At 46.6% G+C, this 22814-nt stretch overlaps 8 protein-coding genes across 8 annotated transcripts; 2 read left to right on the top strand and 6 right to left on the bottom strand.

The window, feature by feature from the left end:
• Nucleotides 1-754: 754 nt before the first annotated feature.
• AO090103000008 (uncharacterized protein) lies at nucleotides 755-2190 on the bottom strand (the record flags this gene model as incomplete). The annotated part of the gene is made up of 3 exons (XM_023233487.1): nucleotides 755-897; nucleotides 1160-2011; nucleotides 2070-2190. 3 exons carry the CDS (start codon nucleotides 2188-2190, stop codon nucleotides 755-757), a joined length of 1116 nt encoding a protein of 371 aa, XP_023093774.1.
• Nucleotides 2191-3390: 1200 nt separating this feature from the next.
• AO090103000009 (Zn(II)2Cys6 transcription factor) lies at nucleotides 3391-6409 on the bottom strand (the record flags this gene model as incomplete). Its single annotated transcript, XM_001826578.3, has 8 exons — nucleotides 3391-3703; nucleotides 3767-4230; nucleotides 4282-4835; nucleotides 4881-5162; nucleotides 5254-5595; nucleotides 5650-6168; nucleotides 6227-6271; nucleotides 6355-6409. The coding sequence occupies 8 exons, from the start codon at nucleotides 6407-6409 to the stop codon at nucleotides 3391-3393; spliced, it is 2574 nt and encodes an 857-aa protein (XP_001826630.1).
• A 2623-nt stretch (nucleotides 6410-9032) lies between these two features.
• On the top strand, nucleotides 9033-9701 carry AO090103000010 (iron-sulfur cluster assembly protein CIA2; the record flags this gene model as incomplete). The annotated part of the gene is made up of 2 exons (XM_001826579.3): nucleotides 9033-9270; nucleotides 9328-9701. 2 exons carry the CDS (start codon nucleotides 9033-9035, stop codon nucleotides 9699-9701), a joined length of 612 nt encoding a protein of 203 aa, XP_001826631.1.
• A 163-nt stretch (nucleotides 9702-9864) lies between these two features.
• On the bottom strand, nucleotides 9865-13039 carry AO090103000011 (116 kDa U5 small nuclear ribonucleoprotein component; the record flags this gene model as incomplete). The annotated part of the gene is made up of 4 exons (XM_001826580.1): nucleotides 9865-10427; nucleotides 10532-12760; nucleotides 12817-12962; nucleotides 13020-13039. 4 exons carry the CDS (start codon nucleotides 13037-13039, stop codon nucleotides 9865-9867), a joined length of 2958 nt encoding a protein of 985 aa, XP_001826632.1.
• Nucleotides 13040-13458: 419 nt separating this feature from the next.
• erg10B (acetyl-CoA C-acetyltransferase) lies at nucleotides 13459-14923 on the top strand (the record flags this gene model as incomplete). The annotated part of the gene is made up of 5 exons (XM_003190853.2): nucleotides 13459-13523; nucleotides 13591-13640; nucleotides 13698-13773; nucleotides 13847-14336; nucleotides 14405-14923. 5 exons carry the CDS (start codon nucleotides 13459-13461, stop codon nucleotides 14921-14923), a joined length of 1200 nt encoding a protein of 399 aa, XP_003190901.1.
• An 837-nt stretch (nucleotides 14924-15760) lies between these two features.
• Nucleotides 15761-17308, bottom strand: AO090103000013 (putative ZIP family zinc transporter; the record flags this gene model as incomplete). Its single annotated transcript, XM_001826582.3, has 3 exons — nucleotides 15761-16911; nucleotides 16969-17157; nucleotides 17263-17308. The coding sequence occupies 3 exons, from the start codon at nucleotides 17306-17308 to the stop codon at nucleotides 15761-15763; spliced, it is 1386 nt and encodes a 461-aa protein (XP_001826634.1).
• Nucleotides 17309-17850: 542 nt separating this feature from the next.
• Nucleotides 17851-19488, bottom strand: AO090103000014 (Atg14 domain-containing protein; the record flags this gene model as incomplete). The annotated part of the gene is made up of 2 exons (XM_023233486.1): nucleotides 17851-18794; nucleotides 18831-19488. The coding sequence occupies 2 exons, from the start codon at nucleotides 19486-19488 to the stop codon at nucleotides 17851-17853; spliced, it is 1602 nt and encodes a 533-aa protein (XP_023093775.1).
• A 1381-nt stretch (nucleotides 19489-20869) lies between these two features.
• Nucleotides 20870-22772, bottom strand: AO090103000016 (putative LMBR1 domain protein; the record flags this gene model as incomplete). The annotated part of the gene is made up of 3 exons (XM_001826584.3): nucleotides 20870-21063; nucleotides 21127-22134; nucleotides 22223-22772. 3 exons carry the CDS (start codon nucleotides 22770-22772, stop codon nucleotides 20870-20872), a joined length of 1752 nt encoding a protein of 583 aa, XP_001826636.1.
• Between the last annotated feature and the right edge of the window lie 42 nt (nucleotides 22773-22814).

Raw genomic sequence — 22814 nt, 5'->3', positions numbered from 1 at the left:
CCAGTATTATCTAGTCAAATCCAACGTTTATCATCCACACTTACAAATGCCAGCTCCCCAGTCAACCTTCAACGGGGGCGCTGCCTGCTTCAAGAGCGCAGTCTAGCAGTCCCAAATGGGAGAGTGAGGTTTTCCACTTCCCCTTTACTTCTTAAGAAAAAAGATAAAACGAAGAACATTTCTAGCTCGAGTCCAGATGCAAGGCCCCCTAAAGCTGGTCTTGTTTCTGAGGATCCATATGATCTCGCTCAATTACATGATGGCATTGCGGCCGCGGTGTGCCGCCTCAAAGATGACCTTTCCAAGCTGCGCGTGGGTGGAAGACTTAACACAGATGCCATCGCAAGCCTTCGTGTCCAGCTAAGCAAAGGAGGCAAAGAAACCGTGAAACTAGGAGAATTAGCTCAAGTCGTTCCTAAGGGAGGCCGCATGGTAACTATACTGGCTACGGAAGAAGATGTAAGGCTTTTTTGTCCCTTCGGACCGTAACCTGGATCCTCCCTTTGCTCTCGCTATTCTTTAATAGCTCTTTCTGACACGATTGACAGCACATTAAACCCATAACTTCGGCGGTTGTGTCTTCCGACCTGTCCTTGACACCCCAGCCAGACGCGCATAATTCTCTGCAACTGAATATACCAATCCCACCGCCGACAAAAGAATCACGGGATCAGACAGTTAGTGTTGCGAAAGCGGCTATGGAAAAGGCCACAGCGGCAGTCCGCGACTCCAGAGGCTCCGTACACAAACGCCTTCAGGATATGCAGAAGAAGAAAATAGCTAGACCGGATGATGTTCGGAAAGCACAGGAACAGATGGAAAAGGTAACGGAGAAAGGGCAAAGGGAGGTGAGGGATCTTTTTGAGGCAGCAAAGAAGGCGATGGAGAGGGCATAACCTGAAGCGTTGGCGAGAAATGTGTTTTGTGAATGATTGTAATTGTTGGGCATCAAGGTTCGTGCCAACGTCACTACTTGCGATGTGACTCCAGTACCTGACTTACAGTATGAATTGCTCGGCATATGTACCAATATATGGAATTGAACAATAATACACTAGTGCTAATGTACAATGACCTCTCAGGAGTGTTTAGGCTCGCCTCACTGGGCGAGCTGAAGACAGGAGTGATTCCACTTTTGCAACAAATTGTGAGCTCTTACCGGCTGCTTGATAAGACTCGTTGTTTCTGAGATTCTTCTTCACTTCACTGAGAATAGGCGAGGCGGCTTTTTCAGTACTGAGTTTGGGATAAGCTCCTTGGATGAAGGATTGCACTAAAGACTTCCTGTCCTCCACACTCAGCGGAATAAAACCGACGTCCTCGGGTTCTACTAAATCGCCTTTCCGCTGCGAGTAATTGTCTGCACGCTGTTGGGAGAGTTTCTTCGCCTCTGCTATAGCCTGTGCCTTTTCCTCCTCGTCGAGAAACTGAACAAACTGTCCCCTGAAGAGCCGCATGCCCAGTTCATAAGGAGTAACATAACCATTTGGAAAGCGGTCACTTAGAAAAGATAATTTTTCAACAACCTCGGCTGTATTCGCAGTCGTACCCGTGGGAAAAGAGGGCCAAGTTTCCTTCAGGTTAGAGAAGTCAGGAGCCTGGGGTTCGTAGCGGCTTGGCGTTGGCCTTGATTTCTCAGCGAGTTCGCGATATACATTCTCAATCTGAGAGCTATCGCTTTCTTCCATATCCGTATTTTTCGAACGTTGAGGTCGTCCACCTTTTCGTAATTTGGGGGCTGACGACTTTGCTGGGGGTCTCGGCCTCCGAGCGCGAATGGATGGTCCCTTGCGGGGGCTTCGCAACGAGGTACTCCTAAGGATGTTTGTAGATTGGCCATTGGCTGAAGGGGCCGCGAGAGATCTTGCGTCGAAAACGCGTCGAGGACGAGGTTTGTCAGAATCGGTTTTTCTAGAATTCAAATTGGCTGGTGGAAGGTTGCTCTTCCTTGAAGGAGCGCGAGAAGATGAGGCCCCCGAGGGAAGAGATCGAGCTTTAGGAGCATCGTTGCCTACAAAAGTCAGGTGGATATAGACACAAATGAGATAGCGATGATCTTGCGGCCTTACCGGATTGACTGGCGTCTTTCGCTCGTCCTTGAATGGACGAGAACTGGCGAATCGGATAAAGACATCCTTCTACCAGTCTTACACGCTCATGGCGGATAAGTTTGGTGCGAAGTTGAAACATCTTCAACGCCAACAAGCTATATGGGCGTTGGACTGAAGTTAGTACGATTAGTGTAACGAAAATGTTCGTTGTCTTCCCGAAGTACAAAATTGGTCACGTGGAGTCCGTGTGCGTCACCGGGTGTGGTTTCCTCCGCATGACTTAAGGGGCTTTTTGTTCAGCAGTTCGTTTCTGTTTCTAAACTAGAATAACTCGGGCAGTACTCCTGTCTATATCGATAATGCTTCGCCGCAAGCCTACAGCAATAGCTATAACGTCTGAAGACCTCGCGACGTTTGAGGACACCCGACTTCGCAAATTTACCCAAGAGAATAAAGACTACGATCACGTCAAGAACAGTTTCAAATTTGATCCCAGTGATGAGCTGAAGCCTTTACCAGGCGATAAGGCAAGAATTGTCCGGTCGCGGGAGGAGAGGATAGGGTTAAGTCGACGCACTTGAGATGGCAAGTTGTTATGGGTCATCCAATAACCCAATAACCTAACAACAGTCAGATTCGGGTCATGGTTTATTGTCTTCTTTTCGCATATTTTTACGCATCTTGTCTATCGGCTATACAGCAATGGTCAAGTTGTCTTCGCTCTCCACGGTCCCAATTAATGCATGCCTCCGAATATTTCGTTATTCTAGGATGTACGTATATTTCACTCGAGTACATGGATGGATTTCTTATGATGAAATAACATAGGAGTGGATTTGGGCAATGATATCTACAGCTGTTATACATGTCATTTACCATATAACTGCCATAACAGGCTCTGGAGGGTTCGCAAATATATTGTTTCATCTGTAACCCAGGCTATTCAGAGGTTTAATTTCCTGGAATTCCAACCGAATATCTCCATATAAGCAAGCAATGAATGTTTTTGTGTATACCACTTCTTTAGCAGTGATATCTTGTGCAGTGAGGTGTGTTTTACGGTATTAAATTCTACGCACAAGTCTACCTATTTATATAGTACTTCATACCCTAGCATAAAAGACAATAGAGAAAAATTGCTGAATACTGCATCTATGATAGCAACCAGAGAGTACATTCATGAGTTCACGCTGCAGGCGTTGAAGATCTCGTTAACAAGTAAAGACAAGGGGTATATTAGAACGAAGAGATCTATATCACAAGAGTCATCCATACAGCCACCTTCTCCAAGTAAACAACAACCGAGTTAGTCCTCAGTGCCTATTGCATATACTGATATTCAACGTGCGCGCTTCTGAGTGTGCTCTGTACCTATATCGACGGAATAATTCCAGCGTCGTTTCAAGCCATTAGGATCATAAACACTGGCAACACTCTGTTGCCAGTCACGCGCTGTAAAGAGCACTTGTTGTCCATTAAATTGAGGTGGTGAGATAGCCTGAGGAGGCGTGACTGGCGTAACCTTTGTTGTTTGTCCATACTGGACAGTGTATTGTCCTGCCAAAGGCGCTTGAACTGAATGATCCATAGCCATTGGGGGAGAGTTTGTATTCACTGTGGAAGGCGCCATGGAAAATGCCATGTCCCACTGACTAGATAGGGAACGTCAGCAAGAGTCTGAAAGAATGCCTCTACATTTTCAGTAGTTTGCTTACGTAATTATACGGGTGGGATCCCAGCTGTTCTCGTCAACGAGAGGCGCGTTCAATGATTGACTCGAGACAGGCTGGGGCGGCATCATCCCCAGAGAATGGAGCTGGGAGCAATCGGACTTTGAATCTTCAGTACTAGCTGATATTGGTGGGGTGATCGGATAAGGGTTGTAACCCACCCGACCCCGGACGCCGCCAGAAACCTGACTTACATGAGGTTGGTATTGTGAGTCGAGAGGCGGCGGGCTCGGATGGTATGGCTCTGAAGGACTTCCATAAGGAAATGTGGGCTTAAGCTCGAAGGGTCTATTCACATCGGCCGAGAATGCTAGCCGCAAGGAGTCGATCTGTGCTTGCATTTCTGGCATCGGCCAAGCAGAAGAGCACCTCTCGAGGATGCGCATGTGTCGAGCAAAATAATCACGCGCATCTGTGTGGAAGTTCGGGTCAGGAGAGGTTATCGCGACCTGAGATTTGCGTTAGCTATTTTATCCTAGTGGATAGGAACACAAACGCACCAAATGTAACATTGTGCAAGTCATAATGCAGTAAATCGCAAAATTTATACCTCTTTGCATGGAAAGTAGACCTGGGAGGCCAAAGCGCTGTAGGATAGCTTCTTGAAGTCTACACAGATATTTAGCCGAAGAGTAACACAAAGCCATATGCATTTTCCACCCCCCGCCTGCGGCAAAGGATTTAGATGCAAGCAACTGAGGTCGGTGTAGTAGAATAATGCCTAGATGGCAATGGGAATGCATATTAGCCACAAAATGGGACGGTATCCACGGGGGTGAGCCGTCAGGAGGGTAGGTAATCTGTAGATCTGAAGGAAGACCTTGAAGCCAATCGGTAAAGAGAGGATTCTTCTCAACGAACTTTGGATTGGCACCCCAGTCCTTTTGCCTCTTGATTTTGTGGTATGTATCAGTGATGATACGAATGTGATGAGCATTCTGGACAAAGTAGGCATATTGTCTAGATCGATCGATTTCGAATTGGTCAAGATCTTTAATATCCAGCGCAGGATCCATACAAACGGTGTCAGGAGTTACACCGTAGTCCGATCGGCCTTTGAACGTTAGTACTAAGAGTATTGCCAATAATAGCAACATACCTTGCGGTGCACCAATCATTACTTCAACAACCAGGAGGGCTTGCCACACTCTTGTCTGTACCAAACACTCTATGGGGTTGAGATCGCAGAGTCTATGCTCTGCATGCGTGTTGTAGTGTTCGTCAATTTCTAAATCTTTAGCCATTGAAACAATTGTTTTCACAGTCTGCCACGAGCGGTAGTAATAGCCCTTCTTTGGCACGGATTCTCGTGCTTTCAAAAGTAGAAGCATTGCTTGGATTGTGCTCAGGCGGGGTACATCCATAAAACTAGACTCGTGCCCTAAATGTAGCGCATAGTTAAAACCAGTATATTAAGGCAATACGACATCCAAAGCCAAGGGAAAGGAGCGCGCAGGGGTGAGGAGACCTACTATTCGCTAATGCAAGCCACTGTGCTCCCTGAGCTGGATCATCTGATTGCCTTCCCGCGCATGCAAACAACGCCTCCAGGAGAAGTGGAGAAATCGAGCTCCGATCATATTGCCACTGGTAGTACAAATGCGATCGATGCACCACAGGGACGTAAGGATGTATATCATCAAAATAGATCTTGAAGTAGTTCGTGACCTCTTCATCGGATGGCATAAGCTCCGGAGGAATGCGAATTGTAGAGCCTGCTCCAGTACTGAGAGGAGGCAATGGCTCTTCTACTTCATCCTGTATAGGGATTTCCGGTTCGCCCTTCTCTTTCTTTTGCTGTCTTATATAGGGAGCTATCTGCTGTGTTAGCGGACATTCCTAGATCAGAGATTAGACATAAACCATACCTATACCAGTCTCATCTATTTTGAGTTCACCAAGGACCTCGCTAAGATCCTCAGCTGTGGACTGTTCGTGATCGCCATATACCCCACTCTCAATAGTTCCCAAGCTCTCCGTCTGAGAGGGAAAAATCTGCTGTTGCTGGTAGGTCTGATGTGAGACAGCTAGGGCAGGTGACCCTACTTCATACATTCCCGTTTGGTGGGAAGCAGAATGAGTGAACTGGGGGAACATTCCCATACCGTCGCTATATGGAGGTATACCACCCACCGTAGCTTGGCCACTGTCTCTGTAACCCTGGGGCATGGAAAAGGACGAGAACGATTCCGTTGTATTGGATGCACCAATAGCATTCGTTGGATTGGCTTCAACACCCTGCCCAGTGGGGAACTCGCTGTCCTGCCCAACAGTAGGAGGTACACATACTAGCTTAAGACGTGTGCAGGCCGAGCAAGGCCATGTATTTGTTGTAGCAGCGTCGCACTTGATTTTACGCTTTCTGCAGCCATTACACGCTCGCATCACTAGATGGGACGTTTTAGTGAATAGGAATTTAACATTGAGCATAGGAGGGTGACATACCCTTGAGTCTTTTATGTCTGTTGTGTTCGTCAACGAATACATAGTCTGTTGGTTAAAGCTTATCAGTGACTGGCTCCAACTGAATTTTCGTTGCGCTTTAGCTATATAGAACAACATTGATGCCTTACTTTTGTGGCCTTCTCTTGGGGGCCCTGTCGGCGGTGTGAATGAATAGCCCTGCATTTCCAAATCGAAATTATAGAAACGAAGAGCGATCCTCACCACAAAGTTCGGGTGACTCAAAAGGGATAATAATAACGCTTGAAGATTTATCTCCAAGGCCTGCCTTGTCTAGATAAATCTGAACAAACACACACACACACTAAAAAAAAGAGATATAGAAAAAGATTGAAGGGAGGACAGGTTGACGGGTTGATTGACGGGTTGACGAGTTAGCAGGTTGAAGAGAGGGCTAAACGGGCACGTTCAACTGGGGTAAGGTATAAGGCAAGGTATATGGGGGTTTCTGTCTCCCGATGTGTCGTCACTTAATAAAGTGTTTTTGCTTCTCCTCGAGGCCGAGGCAATCGGTGTCGGCTTGCAAGATAAAAGCAATAAGGTGATGAAAACGCGCGAAAGGAATACCTAGAAGAGAAAACTAGACAACAATGGTCCGTGATAATGGTTGTTTTCCTTCTCACAATAGTTTGACGCTTTGGCTCCACTCTTATATTTCTGCAAAAGCGACAAATGTTCTGGTTTGCTACCGCAAATAGAGCAGCCAAGAAGCGACTTTTCGAAGATTCAAGGGGCCGGGAAACTTGCGACGTGACAATCGTGATAAGACTGCTTGCGGTTTTGATTAGGCAGAATTGATGACAACAATCCAGTGTGAGTTTGAATGGACAATAGTCGATTCGTGAAAAAAAGCGCAAGGGTCTGAGAAGAGAACCTGGCCTTACACTGCGGAATGTCAGTCGGGCCTTAGAATTATGGTGCGGGGATAAGGAGGGGAGGCAGTCCATGAGGGGGTGAATAGGAAGTGAAATAAAGCTTCAACGTGCCCGCAAGCGATGCGCACAGCCTTTGCTTAGCAACAAATTGACGAAAGGTCTGCCGATAGGTAGTGATATCTAGCGTGGTAGCAATGAAACGAGGGAAGACGGCCGTCCAAGTTGAGAATACCTTACAATAGAAAGACTGGAAGCTTAACCAGCCTGCATCGTGACTTGACACCGTCAGTGTATTGAGACTCTCTGTTGGGATTTGTTGTAGAAAAGCGATCTGAGCCGGCGCATCACCCCCCGGTTTGCAGTCAGCATTTGAATGAAATGTGCGGACCTCGGGCTGCTGTGCGGGAAACACTAGAAAAGGCCACAAATGCTACCAGAAGCTGGTGGTCCAAAACTTGACCCTGGAGGACGCGATACAATCTAGCATCAGGGGAATCAGAAGCCCACCAATACGATGAATTTCGCATGCCGCGTCGCCGACGTTACGTCCCTGATTAACTGATAGATGCCTGGCGTCTCATAGTAGCCAGATAGTATGATATACACAGTTCAAAAGTATCGAACAATGATGAAAAAGGGCAGTGGCGAAACCAACCACAATAACAGACGAGTGGATAAACACGATTAGCCCTCAAAGAAGTGGGTGCGAATAAAAGAGTCAACCGGCCTAGGCGCAGGTGAGGAGAGGATCGCCTCGGATGTTGAGGGGCCGCATGATTGCCGCTCCTCAGTACGGAGTACTCACTCTAGTTTGGTAGCGGCCAAAAAGTGCCAAGAACAATGATGATGCTCTGCCAAGTTTCCATGACTCGTACTCCGTAGATTTATTAAATTGTAGGCTAGTCTAGTTATCACTAGCCTAATTTATTTGATAATCACTTTCGCTCAACAACTGTATACTATAATGATAGTATAGTATTCCGGAGCATGATGAATATCTGCGGGTGTATAGCGTAGATGTGACTTAGATAATTGGTAGGACTCTTTTTAAGTTCGGGAGAAAGTTCCTATCTGTAAACCGAAGATATATCCCATACTTGAGTTCTTGATGCTATATACTACCTTGCTTTTAGTGCAATGTGCAGCTCTTACTCGTCTCTAGGCTCCCGATCGTCCCTCACTCCATGGCGGGTTGGGGGCTTGGGTTATTATGTGAGCTGTGTTAGCAAGATAGGGAGGGTACAATACAACTCTGCTACGATGTGCAAGTCCGGATTTTTCTTGGCCAGGATCATGATCCCATATGAGCCATATTAATGGCTGGCGGGAATAATATTACTATAGGTATCTGCCGGTTACACCGGTGGTGATCGGTCAAGCAGGACCTAGGTACAGTACATGCAACACTACATCCAGCACCAATTCATACAAGTGAATTTAAAAGCACCCTCCTTGATCTTACACTATAGTGATATAAGCTTCGCATAATGTATATACCAGATAAGTTGTCCAGGTAGTTAACAACATCACTCGCGCTACTTGTCTAATTTCTTGACGTAGGGGCTGGAAAGTCTCTCTCGACCTTTGAAAGACGATGATCTTACCCCTATCAGTAGGAACAAGAGCAGTAAAAGTAAAAAGATACGTATTCAACGCTTCTGCGCATAAAGGGACGTCGAACGAATGTCCATCATAAGGAGCAATTTTTAATTCTATCGGATGTTTGGGTTTTAGATCTTTTATATCAAATTCTTGAGATGGATTCATAGAGTTTAGACTTTATCAAGGGAAAATAATTGTTCCACATGGCCGTTCTCCATCCCCATAGTAAATTTACCCCTCGTCTAGAAAACATACAATTGTGATTTCCTACCCAGCAATTAAAGACTGTCGGCCACTTCTTTGCCCACACAATGGCATCCGAAATGCAGAACTCGAATCCCACAATATTGAATGCTGCTGATCTTCCAAAACGCTTGCGACCTGCACCGTCTCGCAAGCCCGGTATCTTTGGGAATGGTCTCTTTGCGTCCGCGCTTCCCTTTGTGTATGCGAGTAAATTACCCCCAGAGGGCTTTACGTCGTCATCAGAGTCAGAAAGTGATGATGATGATCTGTTGGAAGAACCGATAGATGAACAAGAAATCTACGGTAAGGCACGGCTGCTTGCCAAAGGAACGTCAAACAAAACCACTTATTAATCTCTAGATCTCGTATCGACTATATCTGACCCGGAGCATCCGATATCGTTGGGAGCTCTAGCGGTTGTGTCTCTTCCTGATATTTCTATTACCCCAACACTCCCATATGTACCGGCTTCGCCTCTACGAACAGTTACTGTCCTCATCACCCCTACTATCACGCACTGTAGCCTCGCCACGGTCATAGGTCTCGGTGTACGTGTTCGGCTTGAGCAATCTCTTCCTCCCCGGTTTCGTGTGGATGTACGAATCAAAGAAGGGACACACAGCACTGCTGATGAAGTGAACAAGCAGCTGGCGGACAAAGAACGAGTGGCCGCTGCTTTGGAAAACGGAACACTAATGGGCGTTATCGCGAAGATGTTAGAGACATGCCAGTGAACTCGAACTATCTGGCAGGCTGAAAAGTAGCGCTCTTGTCGCGCCTATAAAATATCATCACTTGGCATTGTCTTCACAAGGATATTCGGTCATTTTTTATTCCATCAAATGATATAACTACATGGAATTTATGGTATACCATTGGACCCCAGTGATAAACAGGTCATGAGTCCAAAACGCCACTCTCCTTCAAGCCTCTCCAGAGTTCCGGTTCCAAAAACTTGCTTACGGTGACATCCTCCGCTAAGCCCTTTCGTCTTCTTGTCTTTAGCACGAAGTCTCGAGCAGTGGCCATTGCAGGGGCCATCTCTAGTGGTTTTATCTTGACATCACGATCTAGCGGGTCCCCTGGCACGACGCTCCATTTGTCGAAGACAAGACTAACTGCAGCTTGGCCTTGTGTGTGAATACGAAGATCTGTCTCGAATCCAAATGAGTCTATCACTGGAATCAAGCCACGGACTGAATAAAGCGGTGTTCCGGCGATGGGCCCATCAGAGAGGACATGACCTCTCCTGCGCGCAAGGACAGTATACACTGAAGCGACGGCATCCGCAGGCCCTGTCATCGTGCAGGAGTAAATGGGTTCCATCAAGCGAGGAGATGCCATGAGAAACGATGAATAAATTGCGCGTCGCGCAGTGGGAATGATTTGACCACCGCCTCTGTAGATGACCTGGTCGGCAAGGGAGACGTCTGTGAGCCTGAATTTTGTGTTTCGAATTGCTATAGCCAATTAGCACAAAAGGTTACTGGACTTGATAGATGTATTTCAAGCTCGGCGCCGTGTTGCTTCGGGTTAAATAGGATTTAGAGATTGGTGAACTTACGCTCTTCACAAAGTGGACCTTCCCTAGTACCCCAGCTAAAACCTTGGGTGATAGAGTCTCTGACGCTTCCAAGAAGCTTCTTATCAACCTGGGATGGCAACGTATCATCTTGTAATATGTTAGGCCCTAGTTCGTCTGGGCCGAAGGCCCAAATGCTTCTAGCTGCAAGTTTATCCCAATCGTACTTGTCTTCGAAAAAACGTGCCACTTTGCGAATTGGGTCTTTGATGCTGACTTTGCCACTCTCGATGTCCTCTGCGATTCCGTCGTCCAAAGGTTCTGCAATCATGGTTATCTTGTTCTTTTTGTTTGGTGTGATAGAATAACACATAATGGCTGAAGTCTCAACAGCAGTTTCACAAAAGCGGGTGACAGGATCTGAGACCTTAATCTCCATCTCAGAGAAGAGCCGTCGCAAGTCATGAAGCACGCAGTCCATATAGAGCTCACCGGTTCCCAAGATGACGTGCTCCCCAGACTCCTCAACTTTGGTTGAGATCAGAGGATAGCTCTTGTTGACTTTCCGAAGACCATCAAGCATTTTTGGCAATTCAGACGGATTAACAGGCTCAACAGCGACCTTAAAAACAGACTCGGTCATATGTCGAATTGGTTTAAATATGTATGCGTCTTCGTCATCCTCAAGTTTCAGAGGCACGATAGTCGCTGTCTTCACGATTGAATTGTCCACGCCACCCAAGAGAACCAAGTTTCCGGCCGGAACACCACTGGTCATGATGTTATAGCCAGTCTCAGCAATCCAAGTGTCCGAGATAGTCGCAGTCACCATATCCTCTTCGTCTTCAGGAGTATAACCCTCACCCAGCACTCGAACTTGTTGTCCAGGCTGTGCAGTTCCGCTCATGATTCTTCCAAATGCATTGAAACTTGAAGCGTCTGTGCTCGTGAAGAGTTTCGTGATATGGACAACGAGAGGACCATCGGCGTCACACGTAGTCATAGCGGCTGCCACTTTCGAATCGAGGGGTCCAGTGTAGTACCGGTCCAGCTTCATCTGCGCGCCCTCAACTGGAGAGGGTACATGCTGTACTATCATGTCTACAAATCCTGTAGCAGGACCGAAGAACTGTCCGCAAACCAGGTTGAGTAGCTCCTTCGCGTCTGATTTCAGTTGAGATGGTTTCAAGTGGATGCCGACACTTGCGAGTGTTCGTTTCAGGTCTTCTGAACTCTCACTTATGGCATGAGAATAGAGCTTGTATATTGGTTCAAGGACAAACTTGACAAAAGTTCTCTTAGAATTTTCTTCAACCCCTTTCCGCGTGAACTTCCGGCTTGTTGGGTTGAAAAAGATATCGCCCCAAAGACGCAGAGCAAAATCCGAGGTCTCAATTTGAGGGTAAGTCTCGGCATACATCCCAGCAAATGATTGAAGGGTGAAACACCATCCCATTGAAGCGCACGCAAACGCGACGTTGCCCTTTTCTGGGCTTAGTCGCCATTTTTCGCCTTGTCCAGGCAAGACACTTTCAATGACAGTGTTGACTTCTTCAATCACATGCTTGAGCTTGAAATAGGCGTCGTTGGGTGGTATCTTCAGTTCGAGGATCAGCCGATCCATTTTGTTCACAACCATGGTCAACGGAAGGCCCTCTAGCACAGCGTGCTTGATGATTTGCTCCGTATTCGATTGTACTCCTTCCACAATATCAACGACTATCACCACGCCATCAACCAGTCGTGATGAGGCAGCTACTTCATCAACAAAATTCACATGCCCCGGGGTATCAAGAATGTTGAACAAATGAGACTTCCCCTTAGTGCCCTGAAGAACTAGGCTCATAGGAGCTGATTTAATAGAAAGGCCTCGCTCTCTCTCTAGAAAGTGAATATCGGTATAACGAAGCTGTACTTCCTTTCTTTTACCTGCTCGCTTCTCTAGCCGTTCAGTCAAATCATGCGTTTGCATAACAAGCATATCCATGAACGCGGTCTTCCCATGATGTAAATGACCGACAAGCGCAATGTTCCTTATTTGTTCAGGAAAATTCAGAAGATCAGTCATGAATTCCCTTGAAAAGTGAACCCGGGGGAGCTCAGTCTCTTCAATGGCGAACTTCTTTTGCTGTACGGGGGCAACGATAGGCTCGGAGAGAGGCTGTGCGTCTTCTTCTTGAACTAATGTCTCTACCTCTGTCCCGTAGACCTGTTGTGCGCTAGGGTAGTATTGTTTGTCTTCGTGTAGAATGACGGCATTTGAGGGGGCTTCTGTAATGAGATATATCAGCACCGACTAAATCCAGGGGCTTTAAGAGAGTGCCCACCGTCCACCTCCATAGACTGCTGCCCATATAATTCTTCATCTTCTTCCTCCCCAAACGCCTCGTTGAAGGCGAAAGCCCGAGGCTTCACTTCGTCGTGTTGGCCGTCTTCATCTGAATCTGCAGCCTCTCCAATGTAGTTGCCAAACCTGTGTGGTCTTGATTAGAATTTGCACAATTAGAGCGTTAGATTGGATGCAACTTACTCATCGTAGAGATCATCCATCGTGCGGTGGGAAAGGTGGTTCAAGCTGCCAAAAACTTGTCACCAGTGAGCTGTCGCATCTCTTTTTGTCCCAAGCTGCTGAAGTCCGTCTAATGGACTCACCGAGTGGTCCGTGCGTCGACCCTACCATTTTGGTAGCCCCGCCGCGCGGATGCCACGTCCAGGAGGGGTCCTTAAATGACTTTGATTTCTCACCACCTCTTCTCGTGTCAGAGATACCTCACTGCTATCGTCGGCTGAATAACTCAACTCTTTCTTGTTTCCCTTCTTCCCCCCTTTAATCCCACCAATCTTCTTTATTACCGGCAAGTTCTGTCTACACGGGTGCCCTTTACCACACACCGAACCCCTTTAAACGCTTCACGCTACAGAAGCTTTTGGTTTACGACTCTTCTAATCAGCTATCGTAGGCCGCCGATATGTCTTCTCTTCCGCCGGTCTATATTGTTTCCTCTGCCCGCACCCCAGTCGGCTCTTTCTTGGGGTGAGATTGGCCTTGTGCCTTGTCTATACGTACAATATTGACTTACACTGACTATCCGCTTCCACAGGTCGCTCTCAAGTCTCACTGCCCCGCAGTTAGGCTCTCATGCTATTAAAGGTATGACAGCTCTCGAGTGGCGGTACGTGTTGATATACTAACAAACTCGAAATTCAGCTGCGCTCAGCAAAGCGGATGGAATCAAGCCGTCTGATATCCAGGAGGTCTTCTTTGGCAATGTCATCTCCGCAAAGTGAGTCAACGTCCACCCTTATACCTTATAGCCAACATCGAAGGCACACTTACATTCTCGTTCTATGGATCAGCGTTGGACAAAATCCTGCTAGACAGTGTGCTCTCGGCGCTGGTCTCAATGAATCAACTGTCTGTACTACGGTTAATAAGGTGTGCGCGTCTGGCTTGAAAGCGGTTATTCTCGGTGCACAGACCATCATGACTGGCAATGCGGATATTGTCGTAGCAGGCGGTGCTGAATCCATGTCTAACGCCCCTCATTACCTTCCAAACCTTCGCGTCGGTGCGAAATACGGCAACCAGAGTCTGGTGGACGGTATTATGAAGGATGGCTTGACAGACGCAGGAAAGCAGGAACTCATGGGCTTGCAAGCCGAGGAGTGTGCTCAGGATCATGGCTTTAGCAGGGAACAACAGGATGATTATGCCATTCGCACTTACGAAAAAGCACAGGCGGCTCAAAAGGCTGGCCTTTTTGACGAAGAAATTGCGCCTATTGAACTTCCTGGCTTTAGGGGCAAGCCAGGTGTGACTGTGTCACAAGACGAAGAACCAAAGAATGTGAGGAAGATATTACTTTCTACAGATTTTTTAAGTCGTCGGCCACTGCTAATATACTCATTGCGTAGCTTAACCCGGATAAGCTTCGAGCTATCAAGCCTGCATTTATCCCCGGATCCGGCACGGTCACAGCCCCGAATTCCTCACCTCTTAACGACGGTGCTGCTGCTGTTATCCTCGTCTCAGAAGCTAAACTGAAAGAGCTTAACCTAAAGCCTGTTGCAAAGATTCTTGGCTGGGGAGATGCCGCCCAGCAGCCAAGCAAATTCACAACTGCCCCAGCTCTAGCAATTCCCAAGGCCCTCAGCCATGCAGGTGTGGCTCAGGATGCTGTTGATGCGTTCGAGATTAACGAAGCGTTCAGCGTAGTTGCTCTGGCCAATATGAAACTCCTGGGGTTGGCTGAAGATAAAGTCAACATCCATGGTGGTGCAGTGGCTATCGGTCATCCTATCGGCGCCAGCGGTGCTCGTATCTTGACTACATTGCTCGGTGTATTGAAAGCGAGAAAGGGTAAGATTGGTTGTGCCGGGATTTGTAATGGAGGAGGTGGTGCTAGCGCTATTGTTGTCGAATCTCTCGTCTGAGTCATGCCGAGTCGCCCTTGATCTTGGTATGGAATATAGGAATACTCAGACCAGTAGCATCTGAAGGAAAACCTGGAGTACATAGACATCCTTTGATTGCCACGGTCTGCTGTGTGGGGCGAAGCATCATCAATGTAAATAAAATGCTGGAAGTTCTGTTCAAAAGCAATGAACTTGTTCTGTCAAAGGACACTGCGTTTAGAGGTTGTATAACAAGCTTAGTGATCTGTGTAGAGACTCTTGTAAGCTTACGGTTAAGGTAGGTTGTCTTGTTTAAATGAATCATGAAACACCAGAACTACTACCTTATGTAAGCTGGAGAAGTGGTAGAACATTGGTGACCACTCAAAATGCTGGAATGCAGTGGATATCGAGTTATACTGCTTATTTCGAGATTCCTTTAACGGAATGGATTGATTATTTGCCCTGTGTATAAAAATTTTCTACGGTGGATATACCATGTTTATAAACCACTTAACTCTCTATATATGATAGTTACAATGGTAGGCTTGACATTGAAACGATGATAATGGGTATGCCCCCAACCTAGACAGATATTTTGTCTGGTGAATAGGTTCATTCATTCTCCATACCACTCTACCACAACGCTCTTCACCTTAATGGAGAGAGAGGGTCAGAAGACCGAGCGAAATATAAAGATATAACATTAATCATATAATGTATATAATATACACAGGTTAAGAGCTACAGCGAGCACTTGTAGTCCATAGACAAGGAAGGTTGCAAGGGATATCATATAGAGCATTGAGTTACATGCAAGCTTTCAGGTTTTACACTAACATAACATGATGAAAGCAGGCTGGGATTATGCATTTCCTAGGCAAATGCACCAACCAACGCCATTAACAAAGCCCCGCAGGCAACTGCTATACATGCTTCAACGCGCTTTCGCCCATGTAAGGTTGCGTAGCTTGACTCACTCAAAAAATCTTCGGCCAAAAGTTCAACCAGCCCAGCGAACAGCAGAAGCCCACTGCTTATCGCATTCGTAATACCAACCATAAGCAAACCAGCAGTGCTCGTTGGATCATATAGGTTATGTAAAATAAGACCGATAGCTTGACCAATGGGCGTTGTAGTCCCATATGCAAGTGACATGAGCCATGGCTTCATCGAGGATGGGGCAAAAAGGTCCGGAATCAGCGATGCTATACGCGAGCCAAGAGCGAAACCCTCAAAAGTCTGATGAAAACAGATGGCCACGAGCAGTACAATGAATGACGTCCCTGTTGCGACACTAAGGGCCATTCCAATAAAAATACTATGAAAGAGAATTCCGGCTTCGAGAAGAAGACACTGGAGCAACTGACGTTGCGGATTCTGTATAGTCAACATAGTGTCCGGATGTTCACACGATATAGCCGGCGAAGGCCGAGCCAACTCTGACTGTGAGTAAGGGTTTCGATGAGCATTCGTACGTGAGCCATCGTAAGAGTCTGGTCCCTCAAGATCAACCTCCACATCCTCTTTGTGCGCAACCAGATTTGCGGATTGTGATTGACTGCCGTCGTCTGTAAAGTCACTCAGCAGGTGACCTGAGGATTGCGGCAGGCTACTTGTACAGCTGCCGTCCGGCATGCCCTCAAGGTGAATATTCTCTGTTGACTCTTGTAGGTATTCGGGCCCCTCATTCCGATAGACGCTTGCAGTATCCCCACCGACATCACCAATCAAATGGTCGTACTCACTCCCATGAACATGGCCTGCTCCTTTCATGGCAAAAAACATCTCTACCACCACCACAACAAAGACGGAAACCATGGCGACAAAACCAGCCATGGCACGGTATGATTCACTCCAAAATCGAGGAAGACATGGATCTGTCAGGGACACAAACGCCGTAGGGAGTAAATGGACGAAGGCCGTAGCTATCAATACACCTGTCCCAAAATGCCTGGAAAGGAAAAGAAAACGCCGTGGTATTGGGAGACGTGGGAACCGACGGGCAAGTACAGGGAATGAACAAGCTTCATGACGTTAAGTTAGAGAGCATCCAGTCGCAGTCAGGTTGGTGATGAGCATACCTAAAGTACTCAGCAGTAGAATGAGGAACAGTGCCATTACATGTACTGGAGTGTTGTAAACACCTCGATCCTTCGAGCCACACGATGGCTTATCATTGTCAGAGTCTCTGATCCCACTTCTTCGGTGTAGTTCCGCCCGCAGAACTGCCTCTGGTATGTATGCACTCAATTCAACAGCGCTTTCAATGTCTATAAGAGTCCTGGATCAGTAAAGGTGGTTCTTCAGGTGAGGCTTCCAACCAAGGTGGTAAGCGCATTTCGGATGGTTGTTGATTGTGATTCTCTGAAACTCACTAAACTTTTCCAAGTCATTCCGCTGCCACCTTGTGAGTTCATCCATTTTTGTGTAGACCTTGTGTAATCTTGGATGGTGATCAGATCCATGACCTAGGACAAGCTTCGAGATTTCTGGCTCAAGCCCGATTTTTGAAGGGTTGCCGCTCTCCGACTAACTATACAGTTTGAAATACTGGAACTGGATATTAAGCAACAATGAGGAATATTTGATGTCTCGCGGTAAGTTTGAAGTATGTAGCGGTTGGTGCCGTTGACGGGGCTCCCACGCTGGGGAGAAGGACATTTATAACTCGGAGAGGCTGTGAAGATAAAATGAACACGCGTTAAATTAGTTTTAATATTATCTTATCAATCAATTTTCATTGCTTAGTAACACTGGAGCGCATCGTCACTAGGTACCATTCAATCCAAGTTATTCCGATGTAACTTACTCCTCAAGTACCTAAAATACCGTATGTTCATAGTACATCTAAACGGGGAAAGATAGAAGCAAAAAGATAAAAAATCCGTGGAGATTGTATTGCTGGAAAGCGATACCTTACTCCGGAGTATGCTAGGGACGAAGAAGTATGGTATGTGGCATTACTACCTGTTTCTCAGCTTAGTCCAACCGCTTGTCCCTTTAAGCCGATTAGACTTTACAGGCTCCTTTGGAGACTCTGGCTCAGCACAATTGTTTTCCGATGGCTCAATGTTTGATATATTTAATTCATCCTTCTCGTCTTCCCGATTGGCTGAGGATTCATGAACAGATTGTAGTGGCGCCTCAGGTATGTTATCCCATTCCTTCTTCTCCAAAACCTCCCATTCCGCACTGGCCATTTCACCTAATAAGCTTGACTTTAATTTGTCTGCAACTTTCGTCGGAGTTGGAAGCCTCCATGTACGCGTGTACTCGGTACCCTCTGAAGCAGCGAGGAAAGAGTGCACAGTACCATGGGAGTAATGACCTAGCATTGGGAATGACTTTGTCCGCTGGATGATTGTTTTGGGAGGGTCTCTCGTAATCTTCACCTTTGATTGTACGTCTCGACCGGCGAACGCTCTAACGAGTGTTGATGTTTGTGCCGGGGGTGCAACAAGTAGCTGCCACATATGCTTTCCAATGCTACAGATCTCTTCCCAAGAATCTGACGTTATATGGAGTCCTTGAGTCCGGCAAAGCCAGGAAATATTCCAAGCCAATAGCGTCGCCCCCTCTATAAAGAGAGCGTATGTACCGGGATCTTCCCTGGCTAGTTTTGGGAGACTTCTGTCAATGGAGAGTGGTCGGGGTCGGGGAAAGCAAGACCGCGGATCCGCTGTTCGTGATGGTGTTAAACTAGAAGGCGAGGGCTGCAACGTACTTGATGCGGGTAACATTTCACGCAAGAGATAAGACCCAGAGGGTGCGTATATGGTAGGCGCAGGGTAATTCCGGTGAGGAAGTGTGATTTCTGCAGGAAGCCTTAGGGACAAGTAATGTGAAACAAGTACTAGGAGTTGAGCAATATAGGAGAATGACGTTGAAATTTGCGACGGTGTAGCACCTGTTTTTTTCCATTAATATTTGCTTAGTATCCGACGAAATAGAGATCGTAACTTTCCATTCATGTCCCTAAGATCTATGATAGGTATGCCACCAATTGTATATGCCTCTTTAACTTCACCATCTCTCTTTTTGACTTTCTGCTGTAGATTATAAAGGTAGGCGGCTTCACGGCATAAAAATATCCGAGCCTCAGCCGTCTTACTGTGCAATGAATGCCACAGGTGGTCCGTTCTTTTGGCATTGTTATGAATGCCAGATAAGATAGCTGCTTCACGTTCCGCAAGTTGATACTTTGCAGATCCAGCATCCGAGCGACGTTGCGCTAGCGTAAGCTTGTGTTCTGATATGTTGCGCTTTTTGTTCTTGATCTCTAGCCGTAAGTTTTCTGTTCGACTTTTAAGTAGCTTTATCCTCAAGGAGGATCTGGTTTTCTCGTTGGCGATGATTTGAATGGGCCAAGCTATGTGGCCCTCATTCTTGAGACTGAGATGTCCAGAGTCAGGCCGTTCCGATAATGCTTCAAGAATACTTGTAGAGGACACTGTCTCATTGATCTGTTGTCCTAAGGACTCATTTTCTAGAAGAATCCTGGCATTTTCGATTCGGAGCTGATAGAGCTGATTGCGGGCACAGGAAGGGCAAAGATATTTAAGTCGTGATGTTGGAGCACGGGAGCATACGTGACAGCTCATCCCAAGAGTACGAGTTTTGATCTGATATTATGTGTGACGTTGGAAGTATGGAACTGCAGGGCGTTGAAGGCTATCGGTGAGGCGGCCAGATGCGGCAGATTTGAGTATTATGACGCGATATCATTCCCACTTCGGCAATATTAACTAGTGGCCCCGGGGGCCGGAACTACTCTTTGTATTGTGCTTAAATCCCAGCCCCCAAATATTAACAAAGGAGAAAAAACAAAGCTGCTGGTAGCGATGATAAAACTTAAAAAATAACTACATATGCTAGTTATCGTATTCTAGTTGTCTCCGTGTCAGCGGCAATACGTATCTACGTACGGAGTAGTAGTATGTTCTTTAATTGGTTACGACTGTCCACTCCCGGCCCTGGGGCATTTGTCCTCTTTCTAAGTTTGAAGTATCTGTTGTTTACCTACCGACAAATACCCGTTAGACTAGCAATACTCCTGAGCTCTATCCATGAGCTTCTGCATTCACTTTCGGAGATTTCTTTTAAAAAGGAGCTCGAATTCTTCAGTCATTGCACTCACTGCTAGGGGCGGTAAATCGGCTCATATGTGAGCCCTTCCACTTAACATGGATACGGCGGATAAGAACGATTCCACTCAGTACTCGCCACAAATGCTTCAAGGAAAGCGAAGCATCAGTGTGTATGAAGTCCCGGGGAATTTGACCCCGTCATTCGAAGGTCTCAAAGATTACGACTGGGGGCGTCTCCAGGAGCATTATGCCAACGCCATGGAGAAACACGGAACAGCCGAAGAAGACTTGCGAGCTCAGATTTCGAAGCTGCTAGAGGTTTCTTCATCGTATCCCCTCCGCAAAGACATACTCTAAAACTTATGTCATTGTCATAGGTTTTTATGGCGTGGTCCCAAACCACTGTTGTTCGTGATGAAGCTAGAGCGCTAAAGAGGTTCGATTGAAAGTACGAGGCTGTAGTACGATGTGAGGCTTATTAATCTTGATAGATTCAAAACGCAAATGCAGCACGTACAAAATTCTGAGGAGGACTTGGAGAAGAAACGAAAACACTGTATGTTATTAACACTTTCTTACAAAGTGACAATGCTGTTTCCTCTAACTCTCCAGATAGATGTCAATGTTGTAAAGGCATTCGAAAGCGCCCTTGCGCTTCTGAATGACCGCGTAAGACCCTGAAGGCTGTGGTTATCTATGATAGCTTTATCTCCAGTTTTCTTTTTTGTATTATAGGATTTGTAATAGGTAACACCGAACTCAATCACATAGTAGGGTGCGATCCCTCTTATTGTCACCAAACATATACAAACATGCTCACATTCAGCTGGCAACCTCATCACAGTGGGGTAAAAGGAGACAAGCATCGAGGAAGTAGAGAAATCCCTACAGAAACCTAAGCTCCGGCTCGGTCGACTTCATTCTGCCTTCTCAGCCTACTAGTGATGTCCTCCCAGGTAGTTTCAGCCCGTCCTCTAGTGTTTGCTAGTAGGCTTTCTTCTTCGGCCTCTTCAGCATCCTCATCGAGCTGTCGCTCATCCAATTTCGGAGAGTGTAAGAGAGCGGTGACCATTACAAGTAGATAGATACCTTGATCGCATGTCTAGTTAGAGCCTCCAGTCAAATCATATCAGAGAGGTAAAGAATCCCTACCTAGGAAAGCGAATTGGGCCCAAAAGAAAATGGCACCAAAAAAGGGAAAATTCATCGTTACACGGTTAAGAAATGTGCTGACAACGCTTGGAGTGCAGACTTGCTTGGCAGCCAAACTATCTGCCACCTCAGAGCATGGCCTAATAAGATGTTTATCACGCGAACAATCCGGTTGTTTTTCAGAAAAGCTAAGCTCTCGGTCACAGAAAGTTTGCGGCCCATAAGTTGCGTATTGAGGGGCGAGTATCATCGATGTTGAGTAGTTCAAAGCTAGTATGATCAACATCAACATAGCCGTTGCCAACAGAAGAGCTTGAGGCGATGTGTGGCCTTTCCGGATTTGGAAGATTCTGATCCAGAGAAAACGAATCCCAACTGCAGAAATACCGACGATGGAGCTGCTGAAAAGGAATAAGACAAGCAAGGTGAAAATGACGTAGTCCACTGGGAATATTTTGGCGGATTGGACAAAGACCCAGTTGATGGGGTTGAAAACATTGATATGTCCAAGAATGTATCCGCATCGTTGTTTGCAGAACGAGTTCTTGGCCTTATCGATCGTCGTCAAAAGCATAGATATCCATATAATAAGCGCAAGAAGTGAAAAAATAACACCGGATAGCAGCTGAAATGGACGGAATATGGCTCCAAATTTCAGCCACAATTGCATTAACCAATTTTGATGTTTGCCGTGAGCTTCATCCGCTAAGCGTTGTCGACGAATAAGCGTTCGCTCTTCCCTAACCAGGGTATCCAGCTCTCTACGGTCTTTTGAAGACAACAGTCCCGGGTTTCCTCTGCAGCGACCTTCTAACTGGCGCTGTCGTTCCCGATTAGAACACAGCTGCACAGCTGTAGTCGCTTTCAATGTCGGGCTTATAACTGACGGGCCTTCCTTGATTAAGGTAATAGGAAACAGCGCTAGACCCGTGGAAGTATATAAAACATATAAGCACAGGCCTATCGTTATCAGCAAACCAAGAGCAAATGTAAGGGCACGTTCGCCGCCTGCGGTAGGAGCCTGTTAGCAACAGCATTCGATGGTATACGATATACCGGCTGAAGGAACAATAATTCGAAGGAGCCCCAAGCTTACGGTTTTCAGTCAGTAGGTGTTTGAAATAATCCAGACCGCCACCATCCCCATCTTTCGCAACAGGCACGAAGAATCCAACGAGAAACAGCACAACCACTATCGCAAGGAAAGAGACTGTGTATTTAAAAGCAGCCCAGAACCGCTGCCCAAATGACTGTTGTTCTGTTTCAGATGCCACTTCGTCGTACTCCTCGTACAAGAAATAGATGAAAGGGATCACAATAAGGCATAGGAGGGCGTCCAAAGAGTATAGGAAGTAATACACGATTTTCAAGCACAATAATATCCTATCTACTTCACTCTGAGTAGCCCAGTCCTGTCGCCGACCCAGAGCCGGATTAATCGTAGATGAGACCAGAGCAACATCGACTGGTACCAAAAGAACAGTTGCAAGAAGGGTGGTGACAGCAACGATACAAGTCAATATCACCGATGGACAGCGATCCCGAGGGGTTTGGTAAGTATAAATAAATACAGAGGCCACTGCAGCCAGTATAGCTACCACAATTGCATATACAGCCCAAATAAGGGACGTTTGTAGGAGCGCCATGTTGTTGGATTTTGGATCTCACATGGAAGAGGACTCCGTTCG

This window comes from Aspergillus oryzae, chromosome 8, assembly GCF_000184455.2.
Source record: "Aspergillus oryzae RIB40 DNA, chromosome 8".
Taxonomy (NCBI): domain Eukaryota; kingdom Fungi; phylum Ascomycota; class Eurotiomycetes; order Eurotiales; family Aspergillaceae; genus Aspergillus; species Aspergillus oryzae.
This window is presented reverse-complemented; position numbering and strand designations above follow the sequence as displayed.